The 23,965-nt window shown below is 37.1% G+C and overlaps 1 protein-coding gene across 6 annotated transcripts in view; it reads left to right on the top strand.

Annotated features, from left to right (window-relative positions):
- Positions 1 to 11,874, top strand: part of LOC108754935 (filamin-A) — a 52,905-nt gene extending 41,031 nt beyond the window's left edge. For 5 of the 6 annotated variants that reach the window (XM_018497603.1, XM_018497601.1, XM_018497602.1 and 2 more), the window contains 7 exons: positions 3,000 to 3,140; positions 3,653 to 3,955; positions 4,712 to 5,770; positions 8,586 to 8,779; positions 9,824 to 10,265; positions 10,447 to 10,650; positions 11,005 to 11,874. In XM_018497603.1, coding sequence (XP_018353105.1) covers positions 3,000 to 3,140; positions 3,653 to 3,955; positions 4,712 to 5,770; positions 8,586 to 8,779; positions 9,824 to 10,265; positions 10,447 to 10,650; positions 11,005 to 11,189 — 2,528 coding nt within the window. In that variant the 3' untranslated portion in view covers positions 11,190 to 11,874. Of the gene's footprint in view, positions 1 to 1,986; positions 2,369 to 2,999; positions 3,141 to 3,652; positions 3,956 to 4,711; positions 5,771 to 8,585; positions 8,780 to 9,823; positions 10,266 to 10,446; positions 10,651 to 11,004 lie in introns of those variants that run through there. The other variant, XM_018497604.1, reaches the window with a different exon arrangement.
- The last annotated feature ends 12,091 nt before the right edge of the window (positions 11,875 to 23,965 follow it).

Below are 23,965 nucleotides of genomic sequence, written 5' to 3'. Positions count from 1 at the left end.
TATATATATATATATATATATATATATATATATATATACACAAAATGTTAAAATTAAACAAAAAAATTAGAGTGAAAAATACAAAGTGTTACACATATTAATTTTTTTAATTACGAATAAAATAACTCTTTTCTCATTCTTATATAGCATTGGAAGATGTACTTATCAAGTTTCTACAAAACATTTTTGGATGCAAAGAAAACAGAGATAGTATTTCTAATTATAAGAATAAGAATAATAATGTTTCTTTTCAAGTTATAATAATAATTTGTTTAATTGAACCTCGTCACGAGAAGTATCACGTTCCAAAGACGACCTCGAGCCTTCTTCTTTAGCAATCAAAAGCAATATCCCGAGCGCCTGGCAATAACGTCATCGCATGCACGCCTAATGATGGTCGCGTCGTCGTGTTCCCAATTTACCCCGATCGAGCAGACCCGTCCAGCGTTGATCCCGTCACGTAACCAGCTATGCAACCGATCCATCCTCAACTCGACGAACTAGCGGTTACTACACACATACACACGCGTGCGCATACACGCACATACACACAGCGAACGCGTGTAATATATGTATATAAAATATACTTTCATACATCGATATACCTGTGTCATAAATTTTCACGCACCAGGTGCAGGCGCCGCGACGTCGACCATCCGCTTCCTCCCACCAGCCGCGGAATCCTCGGATTAGCGCGTGCGTAAACCTCCATAGGTACACCCTGATTGTGTATGCGTGTGCAGATATATGCGTTGATCATATTCCTGCGTACGTGTGATCCTCATGTGGCACAGCCAATAGAGAGGGACAGGTCACTTGTAAAGAAAGACGAAATGAAAGAGAGGGAGAGAGGGAGGGAGGGAGAGAGAGAGCGAGGGAGAGAGAGAGAGAGAGAGAGAGAGAGAGAGATTAGGATTGAAAAGGGAAGGAGGGAAAGAGGAACGAGGATGTTTGATGGACAAGGTAGACTGACTATTGTAATAGGCAATACGAAACTGGCGTCTGGTAGCTAACGCTGGAAAAAAAGATCACCCAGCCAGATCGACGGCCAGCTCTCATCGTCCTCGCCGCCGACCGACTTTGGTGCTCGTGCGACCGTCAGTCGTGCCGGAGATGCGCCCTCGTGAAGTCGACTGATAGGCGCCATCAGGCTGGAGACCTCGCGAACGAGATCGCTGGAGAACGCCGGAAGACATCCGTTCGGTCAGTTGGTCGGTGGGTCGGTTAGTGGGTGGGTCGGTTAGTCGGTCGGTCTCCTTAAATTGGTCTCTTCGGTTGCCCCGCGGAACCCCTCGGGAATTCTTGATTTTTTTTTTTTAGCGCAGACGTTTCAGTACGGGAGAAGATTTATCAACGCCGGTCTATTCAGGGGATCTCATCCTAGAGGTGTTTACCGCACATGACGGCGCGCTCGTAACTGGAGCCTTTCATTTAATCATCTCAACCGATATTTGGAAGTGCTGTAAGATTTTTTTTTTAAATTTGATTTTTTCTCTGTAAAATAAAGTATGTCTACAAGGCAAAATAAAAAAAAGATGAAATTGGTTTTGAATTAAAATAAGCTATTCTAAGCGAAGCTGACTTGCATACTACAAATCCAAGTGTACGATAAGTGCCTTCATATGTGTGTGATTTAATTTTTCCGTATAAAAATGACATACTGTGCAACATATACAAAAATGGATTTATACTTATAAAGGTGTAGCGTATATAGTGTTATTTTTTTACAGAAAAAAATACACACATATATGAAGACACTGATTGTGCACTTGGATTGCAGTATACAAATCAATTTTTTTTTATCGGAATTTATTTTAATAAAAACGATTTTATTATTTTTTTTTATTTTAGACTCGTAGACAAATCCTATCTTTATTTTACGCAGGAAAAATCAAGTGTAAAAGAAAATTGTTTGCAGTGTCTCGTTATATGTACAAATCCTAGAAATAAAATACGTCGTTACTCTTCTGACAACATAGATAAATTTTCTCAACGTAATTTTTCTCTCGTTTAAAAAACCGCGATTAATTTTTGCGACGATTCAGAATAAAAAGATCGTGCAATCGCACGATCAGTATAACGATAGTTCATCAAGTGTTTCAACGGAAATTCTCGTGATTCTGAAGTGTACTCGTTGGAGATATGTTTTGGGGAGATAGAGAACCGGAAGTACCAGCCACGTGGCAGGAGGTATCGACCTTCTATAAAGCTTGGTTGAAGAGCGTATTCTTCAGCGAATTCAACTGCCCTGCGCGCGGACCGATCTGCTACGCTAAGAGCGTTCAAGAAAAGAAGGAAGTTCCGGGACCTGGGCTTGATTTCGCGCCGCTCGTCTTCCAGAGCATTTTCTACGTCGACACGAAAAAAGGTTTTGTCTTCAAGAGCTCTCTCAATTTGTCTTCAACTAATTCAGCACATAATATCTAAAATGACTTGTAATTCGTCGTATTTCGGAATTGTATTATCAGAGTAACCGAAAAATTATTTTACATTATCCACCACAAATTTGTGAATACTTAAAAATTAAATACTTAATAAATCTGCACGGTGCGTGAGTTTCGTATGTAACACAGCTTCTTCTGATACGCATCTCTGATCGAAAAAAATATCGGCTTATCATTTCCTTCTTTTTCTTTTTTAAAAAAAAATTTTGCAAATTTTCAAGATATATACTCAAATTAATAATCGTTTCTATACATTTTAAGATGCAATTACCAAATAAGTTTAACTTAATTATTAAAACCTATTAGGACAAGAAATATATCTTTCTATTTTCGAGGAATATTATTTACGTGCGAATTATTCTATATCTTTGAATATGAAACCGAGAGATGACAAACACAAACATTAAGTAGTTATTTTTGATATGAAATCTTGTTTGGGTGCGAAAGCTGCAATTTTGTACATCAGTGCCAACCAATCGTGGCTCGCTCGAGGAAACTATGTCGCGCGGATGTCCTTGAGATGTACCTGATGAACGCCACTTTACTCGTTTTCAGCTGAAGTGAAGATGCCTAGCGGAAACGTGGACAAGCCAGTTATCGAGGACAATCATGATGGTACGGTATCTATCAAGTACGAGCCGAGGGAAGAGGGCCTTCATGAGATTTATGTGAAATTTAACGGTGAACACGTCCAGGGTAAGTTAATCCATTCATCTCGCAAATTAACGGCGATTACGCAATCGTGAAGTGCGATCGATCACAGGAGGTTCACAGAGCATTCCAAGAATAACGCGCTAATGTACGATGCGTGTGCGATCCATACGATCCTGAAACACAGAAGCTATATGAAATTTCATTCCCCGTGTAATGGATCTCACGAGCGCCAATTTACGCTAATAATAAATCTCCCCGTCTGACAAATTAATTTACTTCACGCGACCATCATTAAACATAATATTTTCCAATTATCTCTCAAATAAAAAAAAAACATTTTTTATATATTATTTATTGTAATATCTCATTAAATCGATATTTAGACCAAAATTATATAATTTCACGAGTAATTATATAAATATAAAATTTTTTCAGGTAATCTCTCTATTTTCACTTTCTTTTTTTTTTTTTTAACAAAACTGTATAAATTATTTATGTCAAACAAATGTTTGTCTATATATGTGTTTTATATTAATATACGATTTTATTGCTAGGTTCTCCCTACAAATTCCATGTCGATTCTTTGGCGAGTGGATATGTAACAGCGTATGGACCAGGTTTGGTTTACGGCGTTTGCGGTGAACCTGGAAACTTCACCATCTCGACGAAAGGTGCCGGTGCGGGTGGTCTTTCGTTGGCTGTCGAAGGGCCCAGTAAAGCCGAAATAAGCTGTCACGACAACAAGGATGGCACGGTATCGGTATCTTATCTGCCTACCGCACCCGGAGAATACAAAATTACCGTTAAGTTCGGCGATAAGCATATCAGAGGCAGTCCTTTTGTCGCAAAAATTACGGGTAAGTAGATTAGAGATTTCGTACGAGACGAGATGAGACGAGATTTCTGCAATCTCGATCTCGAGCTCGAAAAATCTTGGAAGCATCTTGATCTCGAATCTTGACGAGATCTCAACGAGATTAGCAAAAAATAGTTTAACAAATGCAAAAGAAATAGTTTTATTTGTGAGTATAAATGAATGTATTTATTAAAATTTTTTACAAAAAAGTACTGTATATTACATAACTGGGTACCTCTATCTTAACACTACTCTTAAAATATAATATGAAGAATAAGATTTTAATATAATTTATATCAATGATTCTGAGATAGTCGCCACGACCATATTGAATCGTGACGACATAAACGACACGTTTATTTTTATGTGCTGTTTGTAAATAAAGCCAATGTGAATAAAACTAAATGATGAGATAGCTTTAAACATTTGTAAAAATTGACGAAATTTCGACGAGAATTTTAAACAATCTCGATCTCGTTATGCTAGATCTCAGTATTGATCTCGAACGTTACAAGTGATCTCGGTCTCGAATCTCGTCTCGCATGCGCAAGGGTGTCCTAATTGTTATTTCTTATAAAACTGAAGGACTAAGCTATTAAATAAGAAGTTATTATTCTAATGATATTTTGAGAATTTTTTATTAATATATATTAATATATTAATGTACCCCTATAACTCCTTGTTTCTAAAATTTTCAATTTTTTATAATGATTTTATAATGAAAAAATTAAAACAATTAAAAATTTGTCGTTTTTAGGCGAGGGCCGTAAGAGGAATCAGATCTCTGTAGGTTCTTCTAGCGAGGTGCAGCTGCCGGGTAAGGTGTCCGACGCTGATATCAAATCTCTAAACGCGTCCATCACGGCACCCAGCGGTCTGGAGGAGCCGTGTTTCCTAAAGAAGATGCCGGGAAGCGGTAACATGTGTGTGTCGTTTACGCCACGTGAAGCAGGCGAGCATACCGTGAGCGTGAAGAGAATGGGCAAGCACATACCGAATTCCCCCTTCAAGATCGACGTGAAGGATCGCGAGGTCGGTGACGCGAAGAAAGTTAAAGTTTCCGGTCCCGGTCTGAAGGAGGGTAAGACCCATGTGGAGAACAAATTCTCGATTGATACGAGGAATGCTGGTTTTGGTGGTCTCTCCCTTTCGATGGAAGGCCCGAGCAAAGCCGAGATCCAATGCAAGGACAACGAGGACGGCACTCTTAACATCTCTTACAAGCCCACCGAGCCCGGTTATTACATCATGAATTTGAAGTTTGCGGACCACCACGTCGAGGGCTCGCCATTCACCGTCAAAGTTAGCGGAGAGGGTAGCAACCGGCAGAGAGAGAAGATTCAAAGACAGCGAGAGGCTGTGCCAATTACCGAGGTCGGCAACCAATGCAAACTGACCTTCAAGATGCCTGGTATCACATCCTTCGATCTCGCCGCCACTGTCACGTCACCCGGTGGTGTCACCGAAGATGCCGAGATCAAGGAGGCCGAGGATGGCATCTACGCGGTAGCATTCGTACCTAAGGAGTTGGGCGTGCACACGGTGTCCGTGCGTTACAAGTCCATGCACATCCCTGGCTCGCCTTTCCAGTTCACTGTAGGTCCGCTCAGGGACGGTGGTGCGCACAGAGTTCACGCGGGTGGACCCGGTCTAGAAAGGGGAGAGCAAGGTGAACCATGCGAATTCAACATCTGGACCAGGGAAGCGGGCGCGGGTACTCTTGCCGTCTCCGTCGAGGGGCCTAGCAAGGCACAAATAGATTTCAAGGATCGCAAGGACGGCAGTTGTTACGTTAGCTACGTCGTTAGCGAACCCGGTAAGTTATGAGTGCCTTCTCTTTTTGGTTATACGCAGTGGCCATTGTCATTGGCGGATCCAGAAATTTGTCAAGGAAGTGATCATTGATTCGCTGCAAGCGAACATTTTTTAAGGTCAAATATGGAAAGTTTAATATGGGAGATGCATATATCTACTGATATATGGGGCTACAGTTTAACGCTGAATCCGAACGGCGCTGGTGATTGAAGGTGTCTTAATAATCAAGTGGGGCTATTTTCGGCTCCTTAAAAATCGCGTACGTGGATGCATGTAGGATTGAACCCTAGATCTACGTATCGCGAGTCAATCGCATCGAGCAACAGGCCACTCAACGGCTCAAATTATAATTATATATATTGAAAAAAATATTATTTAAATATATTTAATAATTAATAAAACATTTTATTTAGAATTATATTAATATAAAAAAAGAATAATATAATACGATCTATGATTTCTATATTTAGAAGTTTCTTAAATTAACAAATATTTCTGGATTCTAAAGAAGGCCATGGCCCTTGTGCTTCTTCCCCGTGGATCCGCCAGTGGCCATTGCAAAATTCTATGAAAAGTGGAGCAATATTTATGTTTAAAGTCATCGCACACGCGGATTATACGTTTCCAACGTAATTCGGAACTGTAACATTTACGAATTACCAATTCATCGTTTGAAGTATCCATAAAATGTTACAATATAGTGGTAAAGATGGACTTTTGCCAATCCATTCCTAATTAGTATGAGTCTAGTTGAAGATAATTTGCGTCTTGAAAAGACGGTAACACCGATTCCTAAGTATTTATGAGTTTATTCGCTAAATAAATTCTGTTAAACGACATTTACGCATACTTTGCACTTTGATAGATTATTCGCACGCGTATGCACCTAATCGATTGCGTACTGTCGACTGAATGACTCACGAGCGTTCCAAAATTATACGCCCGAATTTTATGGATCGCCGACGATGTCCACACGAACTAAATCACCCATGACGGGCGTTCGTTGGGTTTAATACGTGTAAATTTAATTATACGGTAATTAAATTATATCTAAATATTTCCTAGAATATAAAACGAAATGTTACTCTACTTACGGAAATTCTATAAACTAAAAAAAAATAGAGAATGCTACCGATTTCCAAAAATTTTTGGGATTCGACATCTTTTTTCAGCTATCTTTTTTCTAACAATTATTCTACGATTGTTTCATGATTGCATAGTATTTTTAATCTTAAACAACTAATAATATTTTTTAAATATAATTTTATATATAAAATAATTTGTCAAAGTATTTGTTTTATATCCAGGCCGTAAATGACTTGATAAAGTAGACAATGTACCTTTCGTCTTTAGTCTTAAATATCGTTGTAGTCACTGATTTTTGCAAATTTTTAACAAATTTTAATTCGTCTTAGTATAGTTATTATTGCAAGTTTTCTGTTAATATTGAGATACCATGTATTCACACGCGATCGAGTTTATATCCGCACCATAGTTACGAACGTAGATCAACGTTGGTCATCCACAAAGTGTTAATGAATCCGACTCGACTGCTTGTTGATCCGTCATCGTCCATAATGCCTCTCTACCCCTCTCTCCTGTTCTGTTGATCGTCCAGTTCTCTCTCTCTCTCTCTCTCTCTCTCTCCCCCCCCTCCTCTCTTTTTCTCAATTCCCGAAATATCACCGTCTATATTTGTTAAGGTGAATCCATATTTTGGCCCCGCAGTTGGCTACTCATGGCTGGACGCGGATTAGCACGCGATGGTTATATTTGGACCCCGTGGGAGCGGATTTTGACGCGGTGGGGAGACCGACGGGGACACGGGGGCGCGAGCAAAACAGAAACACGGGGGTGTGGGGAATGAAGGGGGAGAAAGCTCGCCGACGAATCGAGATCAGGATCGATCTGAGGAAAAGTAGTGGTACGCGACCAACCTTCGGTTACAGCTGCGATCGTTCGTCTCTTTTTTTTTCTTCTCCACTCTTACTTCCTCTTCGCTCCTTTTCTTTTTTCTCTTACGTTTTCCATTCCCCCTCCTCGATCGAATCCTTCCAACTACCCCTGATTTCCTCCTCGTTTGTCTCGCCCGCCAAGACTCCACGTGTTTCCTTCACGTTGGACTTTCATTTTCGGCGAAATCCGTGACGTAGTCCGGGGTCGATGGCTACCTTCACAGCCACCACGCAGATCGTCCTGACCGGAAACGAGTCACAGGAGTCTCAGCAAGGCGATGGTTAGTTCGATCCTTGGGCGGATATTTTCCTGAACTTTTCCTTCTGATTTGTTGGATAGAAAACACAGTTCGCTTTGAACGTTCCGTGATTTATTTAGCCACCGCTTATTTCATTCGGAAATAATGAACATGGCTACTTTGTAGATATCCTCAATTTCCACGTAAATATTAATAATTGTGAAGTAACAGTCTACGATATATTTCAATTATTTTATTTTTCTTTATTATATTATATTATATGAAATATTTCAAAACAAAAACTATTATTCCTTTAAAAGTTAATTTTTATTTAAATAATGCCCGTTTCTAATCAGTGCTGAAGATTAACTTTAATCTCGGTTCAACTTGCTCTTCATCTTTTTTTAATTCTTAGAACTAGAGAAAAAAAAATGAAAAGTTAATTGAACCAAGATTAAAATTTATATTGATTTAAATAAACAAAAAAATATAAATCAGAATTGAATATGGGTTATATTACATTTTCTTGAAAAACGTTGGGGACTTACTATTTAAAAAGCCTCATACTAGCAATACTATATTAATCCATTAATTTATTAAAATGTGCGTTGTTTGTTTTCAGGCGAATATAGGGTGGGAATCAAGTTCAACGATCAGCACATCCCTGACTCGCCGCACAAGGTTTACATCTCACCGGCGATGGGCGACGCACACAAACTCGAGGTCGCGCAATTTCCCGAAAGCGGAGTGCAGCCCGACAAGCCCTGCACCTTCCTGGTGCGCAAGAACGGCGCCAAGGGTGAACTGGATGGGAAGGTAAAATCGCCCTTTCCTCACTGATAACGAGAACAGTCCTTCGATTGTGACATTTGCGAGTTTAACTCACCGCGATACACCTCCTTGCGAAAGAGAGGAGGAACGCCGTAAATAACTCGCGCGCTTGTGAAATAGTCGCCACCACATTAGACCGCGTAGGTGGGATCGCAAACGTATTTTTACTGGTCGCCACATGCACATAGCTAGATGAGTCACATGGAAGATTTCGACACAAAGTGGTAGTGTTTCCGTCATCCTCGTAAGGGTACCTCTTGGTAGTCGCTGATTTGAAAGTCGTGCTGTTTTATTTTCTTCAACTCGACTTTTTGCGACTCAACGATCCACTAGAAAAACACTGAGTCATATGATGTCATATGATAGTAACTAACCTTTGGACACGAAGTATAAAATTTTTAGATTATATAGAAAGAAATTAAATGCTTTGAAATATGCAATATCGAGAAAAGATTTTGTATTTATAAACAACGCACCATTCAATTAGAATTCATTATGCCATTTTGATTCCGCTTAATTATTTAATTTTTTTCGTATTTGTATTTTATATATATGTACACACACTGTAGTACAGAATATTGAAAATATGTAAATATGATACAAAAAATAATACAAATACAAAATAAATTTTCTGTAATAAAAAATAATAGTAAGAAATTATCAAACTGATAAGAAATGCCCTTGCTCACAAATTTTGACGGGAAGAAACCAATTATGGAAATTATTTTTATACGATGAAAAGTTAAATGCTCATTGCCCAATTAACTTATACATTATTCATAAGAAAGTTTACTAAAGATTCTCGAAAACAAATTTTAATATATTTTAATAAATTTCATATAAAGATAAATTTTTGAAAAACTTTAAACTTTTTTCCGTTAGTGGCTGTAAGACGGATCTTCACTTGTATTTCAAACAGAATGTTTTAGATTACTTTAATGTTTAGAACTTAGGTGTAGTTTTTATAGCTATAGTTAAGGGTTAAAAGTTGATCTTCTGAGTCGCATTAATTATCCGTTATCCTTTCAGCTTGTATCACCAAGCGGCACCCAGGACGATTGCTTCATCCAGAGTATTGATGCGGACACATACTCGGTAAGATTCATGCCGACGGAGAACGGTATCCATCAAATCCATCTCAAGTTCAACGGAGTGCATATGTCGGGTAGTCCGTATCGTGTCAAAGTTGGTAAAGTGGACGCTGATCCAGCGGCGTTGCACGCCTATGGCAACGGTCTAAAGGAGATCAAGACCGGTCAGAAAACCGATTTCATCATCGATACCTGCAATGCGGGCAGCGGAGCGCTGGGAGTTACTGTGGATGGACCCAGCAAGGTCGCTATGGATTGTACCGAAGTCGAGGAGGGTTACAAGGTCAGGTACACGCCTTTGGTACCAGGCGATTATTATATCAGCATCAAGTACAACGGCTACCACATCGTCGGTTCACCATACAAGGTTCCTTGCACAGGTGCGTATTCTTTATGTACTTGCAATAATGTATGCATTATTTATAGCTTATTCTAACATTCCAAGTCTAAGAATACAATTTATAAATTATTATATTCCTAAAATGTAAGAATAATTTATAAATTATGCAGCAAAAAACTTAATAGAAAGAGCGGCAGTGAAAAAAATAAATACTATTCCAGGCGCGGATTTGGCGGAGAGAGGCGCGCAAGAGACAAGCTCGATCGTTGTAGAGACTGTGCAAAAGATATCGAAAAGCAAGCAGATTGGACCGGTATTGCCATTGTTTAAGTCTGATGCGGGCAAGGTGACGAGTAAAGGCATGGGCCTCAAGAAAGCTTACTTAGGAAAACAAAATCAATTCACTGTGCATGCGGGAGACGCTGGTATGTAATCGCAATCTCGTCTGTTATCGATTCGTATAAATGGTATAAAAATATATTTCTCATAATTAAGCATCGTTAACTTATTAATTGCATTTCACTCTAAATTCTTTAGATGAAATCTTACTTAAAAATTGAACTCTAGCCTTGAAAAAGAGTGGTTCAGTTTTCAATCTTCAAGAGTGAGATTTCACTCTTCAGAATGACATTTAGTCTAAAAGTTTTAGACAGCGTATCGTTTATATATTTTAATGAGTAAATCCAGATGATAATTTAAACAATGTACACCTAGCATGAGAGTTAATTAACTTTTCGAGTAATTATTTGAAATTGCTAATTAGTATTGTATAATTGTAGGTAATAATATTCTCTACGTGGGCGTGTACGGGCCCAAAGGACCATGTGAGGAGGTCTTTGTAAAGCACACAGGCCGGAACAATTACAACGTGAGTTACCTGGTGCGCGAGCGGGGCGAATACATCGTGATCGTCAAATGGGGCGACGATCACATCCCCGGTTCACCTTATAAGGTCGAGATTTAAGCCGAATCAGCATCCAGATCAGACGTAACGCGTCTGTAACCGCAACGACGGTCAATAAAATAGAGTCATGCGTCATTTCGTTGTAAATTGCATGGGTCTTCGAGTTCATATTCATCTTCGCCAAGTACAGAAACGAATTAAGTGCCAATTTAGATTTTCGAACGTAAATTTGTAATTTAACATTAACTATTGTTGAAAGATACGTCTAAAACGATCCGGCCTACGTTGAAACGACGCATGTTAAATCAATTTCTAGAATAGCAGTCGTACACAGAAGACAATTATGACGCTCTGATGATAAAATTATGATGTGACTTCTCGCCAACATAATTCATTCGTTCATTCTTTCAAAGTCTTGGGGATAATTTTGACATCTTAGAATTGACGATTTTTGCTGAATTCGCGAAACAGAGTAGAATCGCAATTAGAAGTTAAAAACGACGAAGGAACATGTAGGTCAATTACTGTTGTTTGTTCAAAAACACCAATCGTGCCTTTGATTCGATATGATACATACAGAGATATATTATTCGACAGAATCACACACATGCAGTACCATATACAAAGACATATGCTAAGACGCTTCATGTCGCACCCAAGTCAAATCTTGATTATGTTATATATTATTGATTATTGGGGAAACAATTGAAACGGTCCCTCATCGATTTTAATGAGTTTTATTATATAACAGCTAAAAATAAGACACATATTTTTATATGTTCTTTTTGCATGTGTATGTGTGTGTGTATGTTGAAAAGTTAGAACAACCGTTCATAAGTCAACCTTAATTTATAATGATGAGAGAGAAGGAGGAATGTATTAAAAAAAAATTTTTTTTCGACAAATACATAATAATTGCGAAAGCGTAAAATATCGTAACATTTTTCTCCTAAAAGATTCTTTTCATATATTATACAATTTTAATCGATATTTGATTAAAATTAAAATAGAGTTTGTCTTAATCTTGTAAATGTACAAGAAAGCATCCACAGATAAAAAGGTACATGTCTTATTTTTTACTGTTCTGCAATTCTTCAAAATCAAAATCAATGAAGGACAGTTTGGACCGTTTCTTTGTAAGTATAGATTAAATATACTGCAACTGATTATTATTATAATAATAATATAGAAGTTAAATAAATAATATATTTATTATATGGACTTTTTGTTTATACCATCGTATCCTTTTGCGAAAGCATGTTCTCATCTACGAAATAATAAGCGTGCAATACATGATATTTTTCTAATAAGTGAAGCATTGAGAAAAAGAGTATCATATATTATAGTTCGAGGAGTATAAATAAAAAAAAAGAGTGCATTTTAAAGGAAGCAAAAATTTGGAAAATCTTATAAGATAAATTAATTTTTCAAAGTTTATTTCAAAAAAGACAATTCTGTTTCACTACATTAATTGCAAAGTAGTTAATAGAAAAAAATTAAAAAGCGTAATGCAAATTACATTAGTTCAACTTTGTGATGTACGTCATTTAGTTTAATATATTACTTTTAAAAGTTATGAAATATAAACAAAAAATAATTTTAATAACAAAGTAATTGAGGAAGAAATATGATATTTAAGTTATTATTGTTCAACAATTTTTTAATTTTGTATTTGATACATATTTATTCTACAAGCAATACATTTTATATAATTCCAAGTTCGATTTTTTATAAGGACTGTTTTATGAAATCAGCAGACTGCTCTTATTATATTGTACAGTTCCTCTCATTAATATTGCATTACTCCAAATCTTTCTCACGCATTTAAGCTACTTTGCACTTTCTGTCTTTTGTCTTCGTTACTTATTGAATTGATTGCGTGTCAAGATAACAAGATGAAATGAATGTAACCAGATAAGAATAATTGCCAATTTAATCGTCGCGTTTTCAGCGAGTGATTTATATCGCACGTTTACAAAAAAAATAAATAAAAGAAGCGGCCTTTCCATTTGCACTATGACAGCGGATATGCAATAGTCGGCGATTATTTTTAAAATTAATTGCCGAAGCTTTTTTTACGGCAACTTTTATCGAATGCATTTGCATACAATAGGAAATGCATCGCAGATAACTAGTCATCTCGTTCAGCATCACATCTGTAGTTGAATAATGCTACATCGTATTCGTAACAACATTAAATTATCATTTACCTGTGATGTTTCTATCGGTAAGTAATTGTGTACACTTTCTTATCTATCTTTGAAAAGTTCCCTCGAGTCTGCCGTGATCTTGATAAAGTTTGCTCAAACCTTGATCTAAATATAATTAAACTGCTATATTATCGTTGCATCAGAACGATATTAAATAATGCAATTATACCTTTCGAAGTAAATGCGAAATTTTGACGTAATCATATTTAACAAATTATTATGCAAATCATGAAATTTTTTATTTATCTATAAGTGTGGAGTAAAAACAGTTTTTCTAATATATTTAGGTGTAATTTGATAATTTATATCTTTTCGCAATATTTATTTATTTCTATTCATTTTATTATTAAACACATACTTTACATGAATATGCATGTATAAAGATTCAAAATTTATTATAATACATTAATAATTGTTCATTAAACACATCTGCGTATTCTTTCATTTATAAAAACACACATTTAGTTTTAAATACGCACATTTTTCTCTTTCCTACATATAATTCAGGCATAAAATTTTTTTAAATCTCTAAGTTATTGTCGTAGTTTTGAAATTAATAGCAAAATTTTATTATAAAAATTATAAATAACACTTATAAAAATAATCATCAACATGATATTGATTTTTTAAGATTTGAAAAGATTGAAACCAGAGATTAAAGTATAACAATTTAATCTTCATTAGACCTCTACATTAGACCTCTTCTTTTACTATTAACTATGCAATATTAATATTAATTAGAGAGTATATTTCTTTTTTATCTGTTACTCATGTATATCTGTTAACTCAGACAGCTGTCGCCTCACAATCTGTCCTTTATCACCTCCAATTAATCTTACACAAGCAGAAATCGAATTTGGCAAACCTTCGCGACTCGTGTGTGAAAATATTCGGTCCGCTGCACATTTCTGGCTCTCAATTTGTGTGCGCGTGTTCTTACTCTCTCAGAAGAAAGATGGAGAGCGGGTCAAAAAAAGCAGGGCGATAGGAAGAGAGAGAGAGGGAGGGAGAGAGACGTTAGGGGGATCGGAGGGGGTGAAAGGTACGAGAGCGACGAGAAGGAACGATGCGTGGAAGACGTCGCGAGGATTGCGCACCTGGATCTCTCTCACCCAGCTCTCGCGGCGACGCCCGCGAAGGTGTCGCAGGACAAGGGACTCGAGCGGCGGGAACGGAAGGACCTCTCAGACGCGGCCTGTCCCCCCCCCTTTGGTGAAAGGGGGCGGCAACACGCGATGCGAATCGAGTCCGCAGGCGTCGGGAACGTGCGGCCGACTTGCGCCGTGTGCGAGCGCCCGTCATCCCTTCCGCTCGCGGGGTTCGCCGAGCGAGAAACACGCCCCGTCGCGACGGCGTACAGCCTCCTCCGGGGCCGACGAAATCGCGGATCGTCCCAGATGCTCGCGAGCGGCTGCCACGTGTGGTCGCGTGGCCTTCGAGTCCCTCGCCGCTGTGTTTTTCTCCGTTAGAGGTCTTCAAGTACAAACAGATTGGACACCATACGTTTGCTCTATCATATCTTTCAGGATCTGCTTAAGATAGGATGAGATAGATCATGCATCAAACTGGGAGCACATACTTTTGCATAACGCATAAAGCGTAAGAAAATGAACTAACTAAAGTTCCTCATTTCTTTCCTTTTCATAAAATAAAGAACTCTGATCGGTTGAATTTTTTACGTCCTATGCGTTATGCAAGAGCGTGCTCCTCGTTTAAGATTGTACAAGATATACACGCATCTCGTTCTATCTTATCTCATTCTATTTTAAGTCGTGAAAATGTGCTGGACTAATCGGAAGTTGTGTAAACGTTGACATTTACAGTCCGCCACAAACTAATTAGAATTTGTCCAATTTCTTACTTGAGGAACTCTCTTATTGAGACTATACTACTAACTACTAGTCTACGTTACAATTGTGATCACAATTCGACGATCGGTTCAAATTGCGCTTTTCAGATTTCATAAATTGCAAAAAAAAAAAACATAGTCCATTATCGAGGATTAAATTATTTATGTTAATCTCATTCAAATATTTCGAAATATTAAGAAATCAATCTTTCATATTGATGGTTATTTTTGTAAATGTTAGTTATAATTTTTGTAACCAAATTTTACCATTAGTTTCAAAGTTACAATGATTCAAAGCTTTTAAAATGTAAAAATTACGATTCATTTGATGCTTTGAAGCATTCTTTTAATTGGTTAATTATAATTAGTAAAATTCTTTTTTCTGATCAATTAAATGCGTTGAAATATTTGTAGCATCGGTAGGCTGCATTCAAAGTCTGATGACGCATCGGATAAATTGCCCAATTGTATCGTAACAAATTCAATTATGTAATTGTGAATTTTTGCTATCAAACTGCGATTATATCAAGAGATAGACTTTTAAAATTATAATAAAATGTGTATGTGTAAATATACCTTTAAAATTACATTCAAAAGCGTTACAGTAGGCAAATAATGCCGTGTAGATTTGTTTGTCAGTCGACAAAATCCTGCGAATATGAATCATTTCAAAGATTTAACCTTAAAATAAAACCACAATATTTGAAATTCTCTATTATCTCTTAATTCATTCAAGAATTAGCTTCTATAAATGTTAATTATTGTGGGGTGCGATGGTAGAAGACTATCAAGGTATCATTTAAGAAAGTCGAAAAAGATTAAGATTTAAAATAAACCTGTAGATTTTATTTCTGATTGATGTCGACATCGATTCCTGTATCTTTTAAAAAATAAAGAACTCGCTACGACAATTACAAAATACATATAAAGATACAATAAATTTATAAATTCAAAGGCACATCAAGGAACACAATTCTCTATAACGGATATCGTTGAAAAATCTAAAAGATCGATCTTTCACCATTTCCACGTGCAATTTCTAAACATCTTTTCGAGCTTTGTCTGCACCTTGCATGCATCTCTTAGCCGTTGTTATTAAGATCGCCTACGTTTATCCTCGCGTTCTCCTATGGGTCTATATCTACGATATTACCCTCTTCCGTCCACAACGAAGTATCGCCGACAGTTCGACGGTAATGCCGAGCGTTTCCATTTTCTATGCAGCAGGATGGAATAGAGTTCAATGACTCGGAAAGAGAGAGGAAGAGAGACAGGAAAGGGGAGGGAGGCAGAGGCGTCTTTCGCGGCGTTCCGCGGGATTGACTGCGGACAGACGAGCTCGGGGCGAGCTTCTCGTGCGTGAACTCGCGCGTAAGTAGGAAAATGCGTCGCGGACGCGATGAAAAGCACGATGGAGATAGAGGCGGAGCTTTCACCGCCTCCACCTACGAGCCCACCTTTCGCGGGAGGTATGTCGCCCGGCTGGGTTTCCCGGACCTTTTCCACAACCTCCTGCTCCTCTCTTTCTCTCTCTCTCTCTCTCTCTCTCTGCCTTTTTTTTCATTCCCACCACCATGGTCCACCACCTCCACCTCGGGGAACGGCCCCGACATTTTCCTTCATCGACTGCCTCTTACCGGTGATGATGAATCCGCACCAGCCAGCCGGGTTTCTGCAGTCTACCTTCTTTAGAACGTGCTTATAGATATATGGAGTTATAAACTGGCAGTGGCTGGTAAAAGTTAAATAGAAAATGTAGTCGTTAAATTAAAATAGTAAATTAAACGAATATGTGGTTAGATAAATTTTGAAATAATACTGAAACTGGAGCAAGAATTGGAATGAGGAGAACGTTAAGATTGTATTTTGGAGCAGCGATAAAAACGCAACGGATTTAGCAGGATTATTAGTATGTAACAAATAATGTTGTAGAGATTATTCACGCGTGATCAACTTGGGAAACATGCAATCGCTGTTGTTCGTGCCATAAATTAAAGCTAAAGAGCTCTCACGATAATAGGATTGTTATTCTGAAAAAAAATTTGTCACAGCAGCTGGAAGATTATGTCGTTCTGTCATACAAACATTTTTTAATCTAATTTTATCTAATATTGCTGAAAGATTGATGGCAAAGTTTTTTATATTTTGACGAAATAAATGATAGATTTCTAATGGCTGTAACGTCCATTGTGATCATCGATTGAGTTCTAAAGTCGAGTCTGTAAATAACACAATGTAACTCCTTCGTCCACTTTCTCCTTCGATTACTGCCATTTATTTAATATGTAACCATCTCGTACGAAGTAAGCGAGGACTCCATAGGCACTCTTTTTGCTGCGTAAGAGTTCGTATACCGAGCCACCATCTTGCCATGCGACCCCGTTCCGCTCTCGCACCTCAAAGTGCATCCCGCCTGCGCCCAGCAGATTGCAGACTCTTTCCCTCCCTCTCTGTGAATCCGCCCGTGCGGATCCATACGGAGCGCGACGCCGAGCTCCACCTTCGTCGCCACTTTCACCGCCGCCACCTCCTCTACTTCCGTCTTCGCCACCTCTACTTCCGTCTCCGCTACCCGCCCCCCGGTACTCGTCTATTACACGGTTCGTAAACCCGGCGCGCCATTTTGCGTGACCCTTTTTCCACGAGGACCGCCACCACGGTGACCTCTTTGCTCTCCTCGTGATCCCGCCGATTCCCCTTCCGCTGCGGCTTTAATCAAAGCTCTTTCGAAGCGAGTACGTAGCACGGAGATAAGAAACGGAAATTAAACGTTAGACATTTACAAAACTCGCACACAGCAGTGTATTTTTATCAGCCATTCGCTCTCTCTTTCTTTCTCTTCCTCTTTTTTGCGGACGCGACTTCGTGACACAACTAAATTTAGTAAATTATTTCGTTCCGTGTTATGTAATTTTTTAATTTTTTTTTATCGTAATTCACAACTATGATTCTTACTTGAAAAATTTGCGAGGAAGCCGCTGTTAAGCGAGCAGCAAATCTTTAAAAAATGGTTGATATTATAATATGTCTTAAAAGAAAATTTTATTGTAAATTCGCACGATATATAGTTTTGTATTAACTTCAACACACTTGTATTACTTTTTGTATCTTTAGCGATACAATATCCATAACTTATTTAAATCATTTATCTAATTATTTTGAAATAGCCATAATTTTTCTGTAGTACTAATATTTGCAATTTCGTATCTGAGGAAAAAATGTAGAAAAGAATATTATTCTCACGAAAAAAAAATTTTTAATATTTTCGACCTTTTTCAATGTACGGAAATGTTAAATGAAATAAAAATGGAAAGGAGAGAGTATTAAATTGTTTGAATTCCGAATAGCAATCAATAATAGAAACAATAGTAATATGTCGAATAGAAACAGTAAATATTTTGTACGTACCTGTCGTATCTTCTTCTTCCAAAAAAAATATCTGTATCGTCGATTTGTGACTGGGGAGAAAAAAATAACTTGTGAAACGCAGCACGCACAATTGTACATTCCATGATCGTTTTATTTCGATTACAGAACAGCGATCGGGGGGGGACTTATTTCTCTTCTTGATCCGTTTAGTGTATTTACATTATTAGCTCGCTGGTGCATCGCGAGAGATTGGTTTGGCGATGATCTAAAAGTTCTGGTAATTATATGATCGACGAGCGTCGAAAACCGATCATTAGAAAACGCGTACTGTTCAAAGAAAAACTTAATTGTTACATGGTCGTGAATTCCGTATGATTTCGTATCAGAAAGAAACAAACATTAGCTAATCGGCTTTCTCCCGCGTCGTCTTCCTTTGCGTAATCTTAAGATTCCTTAATCCTTCGTTTGTGAAACGAAGATAATGATGTAAACGCGACTTTCGTCGACGCGGATTGGTGTCGTCGTCTGCATCTCGCAATTTTGTTATGTGTTTAACAGACGATTCTCTATAATACGTTTAATCCAGGATGTTTGCACGGAAAGAATGATTTTGCTGAAGTATCAAAAAATTTAGCTACACTGTTAAAAATATTCTTAAATTTAACTTTAACTTTTAAGTTACATAATTTGAACTTAATTTGAAGACGTTACATTAAATTTAATGTATTTATAGAAAGTATATTTGTGTACATAAAATTTAATAAAAATTTATGAAATTTAATGTACTTTTTATAAAATTTTACTTTATAATTACATTAAATTTCATAAATTCATTATATTTAAGTAACTATGGTAACTTAATTTTCAGTCAAATCATTCATTAATTTTAATTTCGTTCATAACTACGTATAAAAAAACCTCGTGGTTATATTTCTAACAATGTAGATACAGTGTAGATACATCTGAAAATAATTTTGTTAGAACATCAAAATTTTCAGATAGAACACTCAAACTGCTAAACCGTCAAAATTTGTTTGCAATTCTGGCAATCAGTTTGAGCGTTCTATCTAAAAATTTTGATGGTCTAACAAAATTATTTTTAAATTTGTAGTATATTTGTATCTAGTTAAATTTTTGGATACTTTAGTAAAATATCTTCATGTATAATATATAATGATTGCTCAATAAAAATAATAAAAATTATTTTCGTGTGCCCTGCAAATATTTCAATTTTAAAAATTGCAAAAACATCAAATTAAATATTTAAAAAATGAGATTGACAAATCCATTGTCAAACCGGAAAAATCATTGAGAACGGATTGATAGTTGTTTAATTAGAAATAATTAATTTATAATTACAATTTCAATATATAACAAAAGTAGAACAGTACGGCAAGGTTCACGGAAAAATTGATTAGTTTTCGGAAGGGACGGCGAGTTCGTAAGTATAAGTGAATATATCGATTGCGATCGTTGCAGACGCGCAAAACTGCATCGGGTGATCTTGGAGCGACGCTCGGTTGATGATCGTTAAGAACTAACGGAGTTAATTTACTAGCTCTAAGATGCATAAACGTACATGTTAAAATCCTAGAGAGTTAATTTACGTAACGCAGAAAAATATACAAATATTTACAAGAGTGGAACGCTCATTGATAACGCTGTCCGGCTAATCTCGAATCCCTGGAGTGAAGAACGTAAATCCTCAGGGACGTTGAGCCGGATTGTTCACATATAGATGCGCCGCAGATCGGATGGTGACGTTATCATGTTGCATTGCGGACAGAGTTTCTTCGCGCCCTGTAACAGCGATAAGAAAACCCTCGTTTCTCAACAATTGTCGGAACTAAAGTCGTCACTTGACAGAATTCACAAACTTGAAGAAGAATCAGAGCATAGGAAATTGATAATAAACTTGAATAAAAATGGATTCCGACATGTTAACACAAATTTCATTAAATATATTTATTTATCGACGATTAAATTAATGCTGTAGTTTCACGAAAGAAAATTAAATTCAGAGGTCGATCTGGCAATTATGCATGGAAAGAACGATTTTACTGAAGTATCTAAAAATTTAGGTAGATACAGATCTGAAAATAATTTTGTTGGACCATTAAAATAATTATGTAGGAAATTCAACCATGACGAGCAATGCTGCAAAAAGTTTTGATATTCCATAATAGCAACCAGCTTGAGCGTTCTACATAATTACTTTGATATATCAAACAAAATTATTTTCAGATCTATATTTAACTAAATTTTAAAAATCGTTCTTTTCGTGTGATTATTTAGATATTGACGTATATAGAGATGTTTACAGAAATTACAACAGCTATTTTTATTTTGTAAGCTGCGTGGTACATCTAGAGTTATAAGTTTAAAAAGTTTAATTTAATTATTTAAAACGACTGAAAAATAACTAAGTTCAAAAGCATATAAACAATTAATACTCACCAGCGTATGCAACCAGCATTGTTCGCAATGTACGTGCCAGCAACAAACCGAAGTGACTGGCTTTTTGTATTGTTCCTGAAATGGAGATTTTTCACACATTCGATAAATAAAATAATTGGCAAATCCACTTGCACCAATACTCTCCACTTCTCATACGCGTATCAATATAAAAAGATATAACCGTGTATAAGAATTTATCACATCGTTAATTTAGTTAATTGGCAAACGCACGACGATAATTGTTCTTGAAGTTTACGAGATGAGCCGCGTCTCGAAAAGGGAATATCTTAATTAGATTAATGCAAATCAGTGGAGAAGGGGGAAAGGATATTCCATATCCAGTCCAATTTCTCGCGTGCGACAAAGACGAGATACGGTGCAGCCGATAACAAAGCAAAAAAGATTTAATGATCGCGAGATCACAAGCTGAATTGGCATTCTCTCCCGGCGGTTTTTCAATGAATTAAAACGATCGTTATTCGCAGCTGTTATGTAAGCGGCATTCCTCATGGATCGACAAATATGCCCGCTATTTATCCTGGTTGATAACGACCGTAGGCCGATATACCTTTTACTGCCATCACGTTACGAGCAAGATCGCCGTCTTATCTCGCGTGGCGAGTTATTCCGCGTGATCGCGAACCTGTTACGGCGAGTTGGTGGACAGGTAATACCGCATCGGCGATGGAAACACTGAACGGTAATATTACATGTTATGCTCCTTCGCTACTTCGTTAATTCATATATGAGCGGCGTATTAGAGAATAATTTATTTGATGATCTAAATATTTCAAGCTGTCGCTGATGAAAAAAAAAACACAGTCGAATTTTATGCACGGGTTTTATATGTCGTCGCAATTATTTACGAGTTACGAAATGCGCATTTTCAGATCACGGATGAAACGTGATGAAATAATATGTATAATGCAATATTACAAGGAATAATATAAAATACGTAATAATATAAAATACGATAAAGCGCACCGTTTTTCCGGCTTATTTTTGCATGTCCAATTTGATTTTTCACAATATTAAAACCAGCAAGTTATCTATAACGATGAACTAATTACAGTGACTCAATTACAATCATTTGCCATATTAGCGTTCGAAAGTTAATCGGTTCAGTTTTTACGTTCAATAATCGTTTTCAGAGAGCGAAACCTAATTTTTATTATTACGATCGTTTCATTCATTTCGCGAAGCGAAATTATTCAAACGATAAATTGTTCTGCAAAATTTTAGCAAAATTTCAATTCCAAGCAGTATTGTTTAATTCGACTTTGTTTTCTTGTCTTAAAAATATAGGTACATATTGATTATTTCCTACCATTAACGTAACATTAAATATTATTTAAAAAAATACGTTCACTTTTGTACAAATTACCTCAGAACTTAATCTTTTCATGTGAAACGTCAGACATCGAGGAACATAACGTTAAGAAAATATATGCATTTTTATTAATAAAAAAGTTACAAGCAGTGGAAAAAGCATAGGAAAAGTATTAGAAAAGAAGTCGGTTGTGTCATATCAAAAAGACATTTAAGAGTTAAGAATGTTAAATCCTTTGTAACGACAAATTTTCAGTTTACAACTAAATGCCTAAGCACTTTTTAAATCAGAGAGGCGATTTAGAAATTTCGTTTTATTCATAATCGTTGAGATTAATTAACTCACCATGCAAATGAGACACTTAAAGGGCTGTCCGCGCATCTCAGCTTCGAGTTCGCGGATGCGGCCGCGAAGGGCCTCAACGACGGGCGTGTCGCCGTCTCTCCTAGGCGACCCGGAGGCACCTTCGTCGGGATCGTTTTGCTGGGCGACGGGCGTTGCGGCGCCCGGCTCTGGCTTCACCTCGACCAAACCCTGCGCCGTCAGTCCGGAGTCAGGAGTCAGCTGCTGTGGCGTGTGCGGCGCGTTCGGCGAGATAACAGCCTCGCGAAGCGCGTCTCGTTCTTTCTGTTCTCGCGGCGTGCCATCGACTCGCGGCGCGACCACGTCCGCTTCGGAATACTGAGCTGGACCGAATTCAGCGGCATCGTCGCCATCGACTACTAAATCGACGTCTTCGTCTTCCTGATTACCTCCACCCCTAGCTCCACTACGATTGCTCGAGGAAGTGGCGAGGCCTGCGGCTGCGAAGTAAAGAAATAGCGATCTCTAAAGCCCGTGTCACTCTACGCATTCGAGACTGAGAGGTTGCAAACCTCATTTGGCGCATATAATGCCGGAATAATTTGTTGAAAAAATTTGCAATTAATACAAAGTATATTTAACAAATCGAAGGCCTCTTCCTATACAAAAGAAATAATAATAAATGAAGGGCAAAGTAAGAGTCAACACGTTTCTTTAAAAAGTCATACAATCAAAAGAATAAATTACAAATAAACGAAAGTAAAATTAAAGAAAATATATATAATAAAAAATAAAAGATGAAAAATTAATAAAAACTTAGTTAAATACAAATAAATTACAAGTTTTGGCTACCGGATCGAGCGCTCTTCAGACATTAACATATCGAAAAAATCGTAATACAAAGTCAATTATCGCAAATGTTCGCGTATTCATTACATTCACAGTTCGGGTGAGTCTTGATGTAGAACTCGACATTATTTCCGTACGATTGAACAGCCAAATGTTTCAAATATCTTAGAAAAAATTTAGTTGATAAAAAAGATAAAAAGACTTTCTTACAAAAAAACACACGCAAATAAATTAACGTACCGGGAATCTACAATAATAAGGAATAAAAACTCACCAAAATTCATATGTAAATTATTCAAGTGTGTCCATATAAGAATAAAAAAACTTTTAGAATATAAATAAAGGAAGATGGAACGCAGACGTGTAAGACGGATATTATGTGTCGATTATTATGTACGCTCGTTGCTGCGAATCATCACGGATTGAGACAAGAGACGGACTATCAGTATCGAAAAGTCAAACTTTATTA

The sequence above is a fragment of the Trachymyrmex septentrionalis genome, unplaced genomic scaffold (genome assembly GCF_001594115.1).
Source record: "Trachymyrmex septentrionalis isolate Tsep2-gDNA-1 unplaced genomic scaffold, Tsep1.0 scaffold83, whole genome shotgun sequence".
Taxonomy (NCBI): domain Eukaryota; kingdom Metazoa; phylum Arthropoda; class Insecta; order Hymenoptera; family Formicidae; genus Trachymyrmex; species Trachymyrmex septentrionalis.
This window is presented reverse-complemented; position numbering and strand designations above follow the sequence as displayed.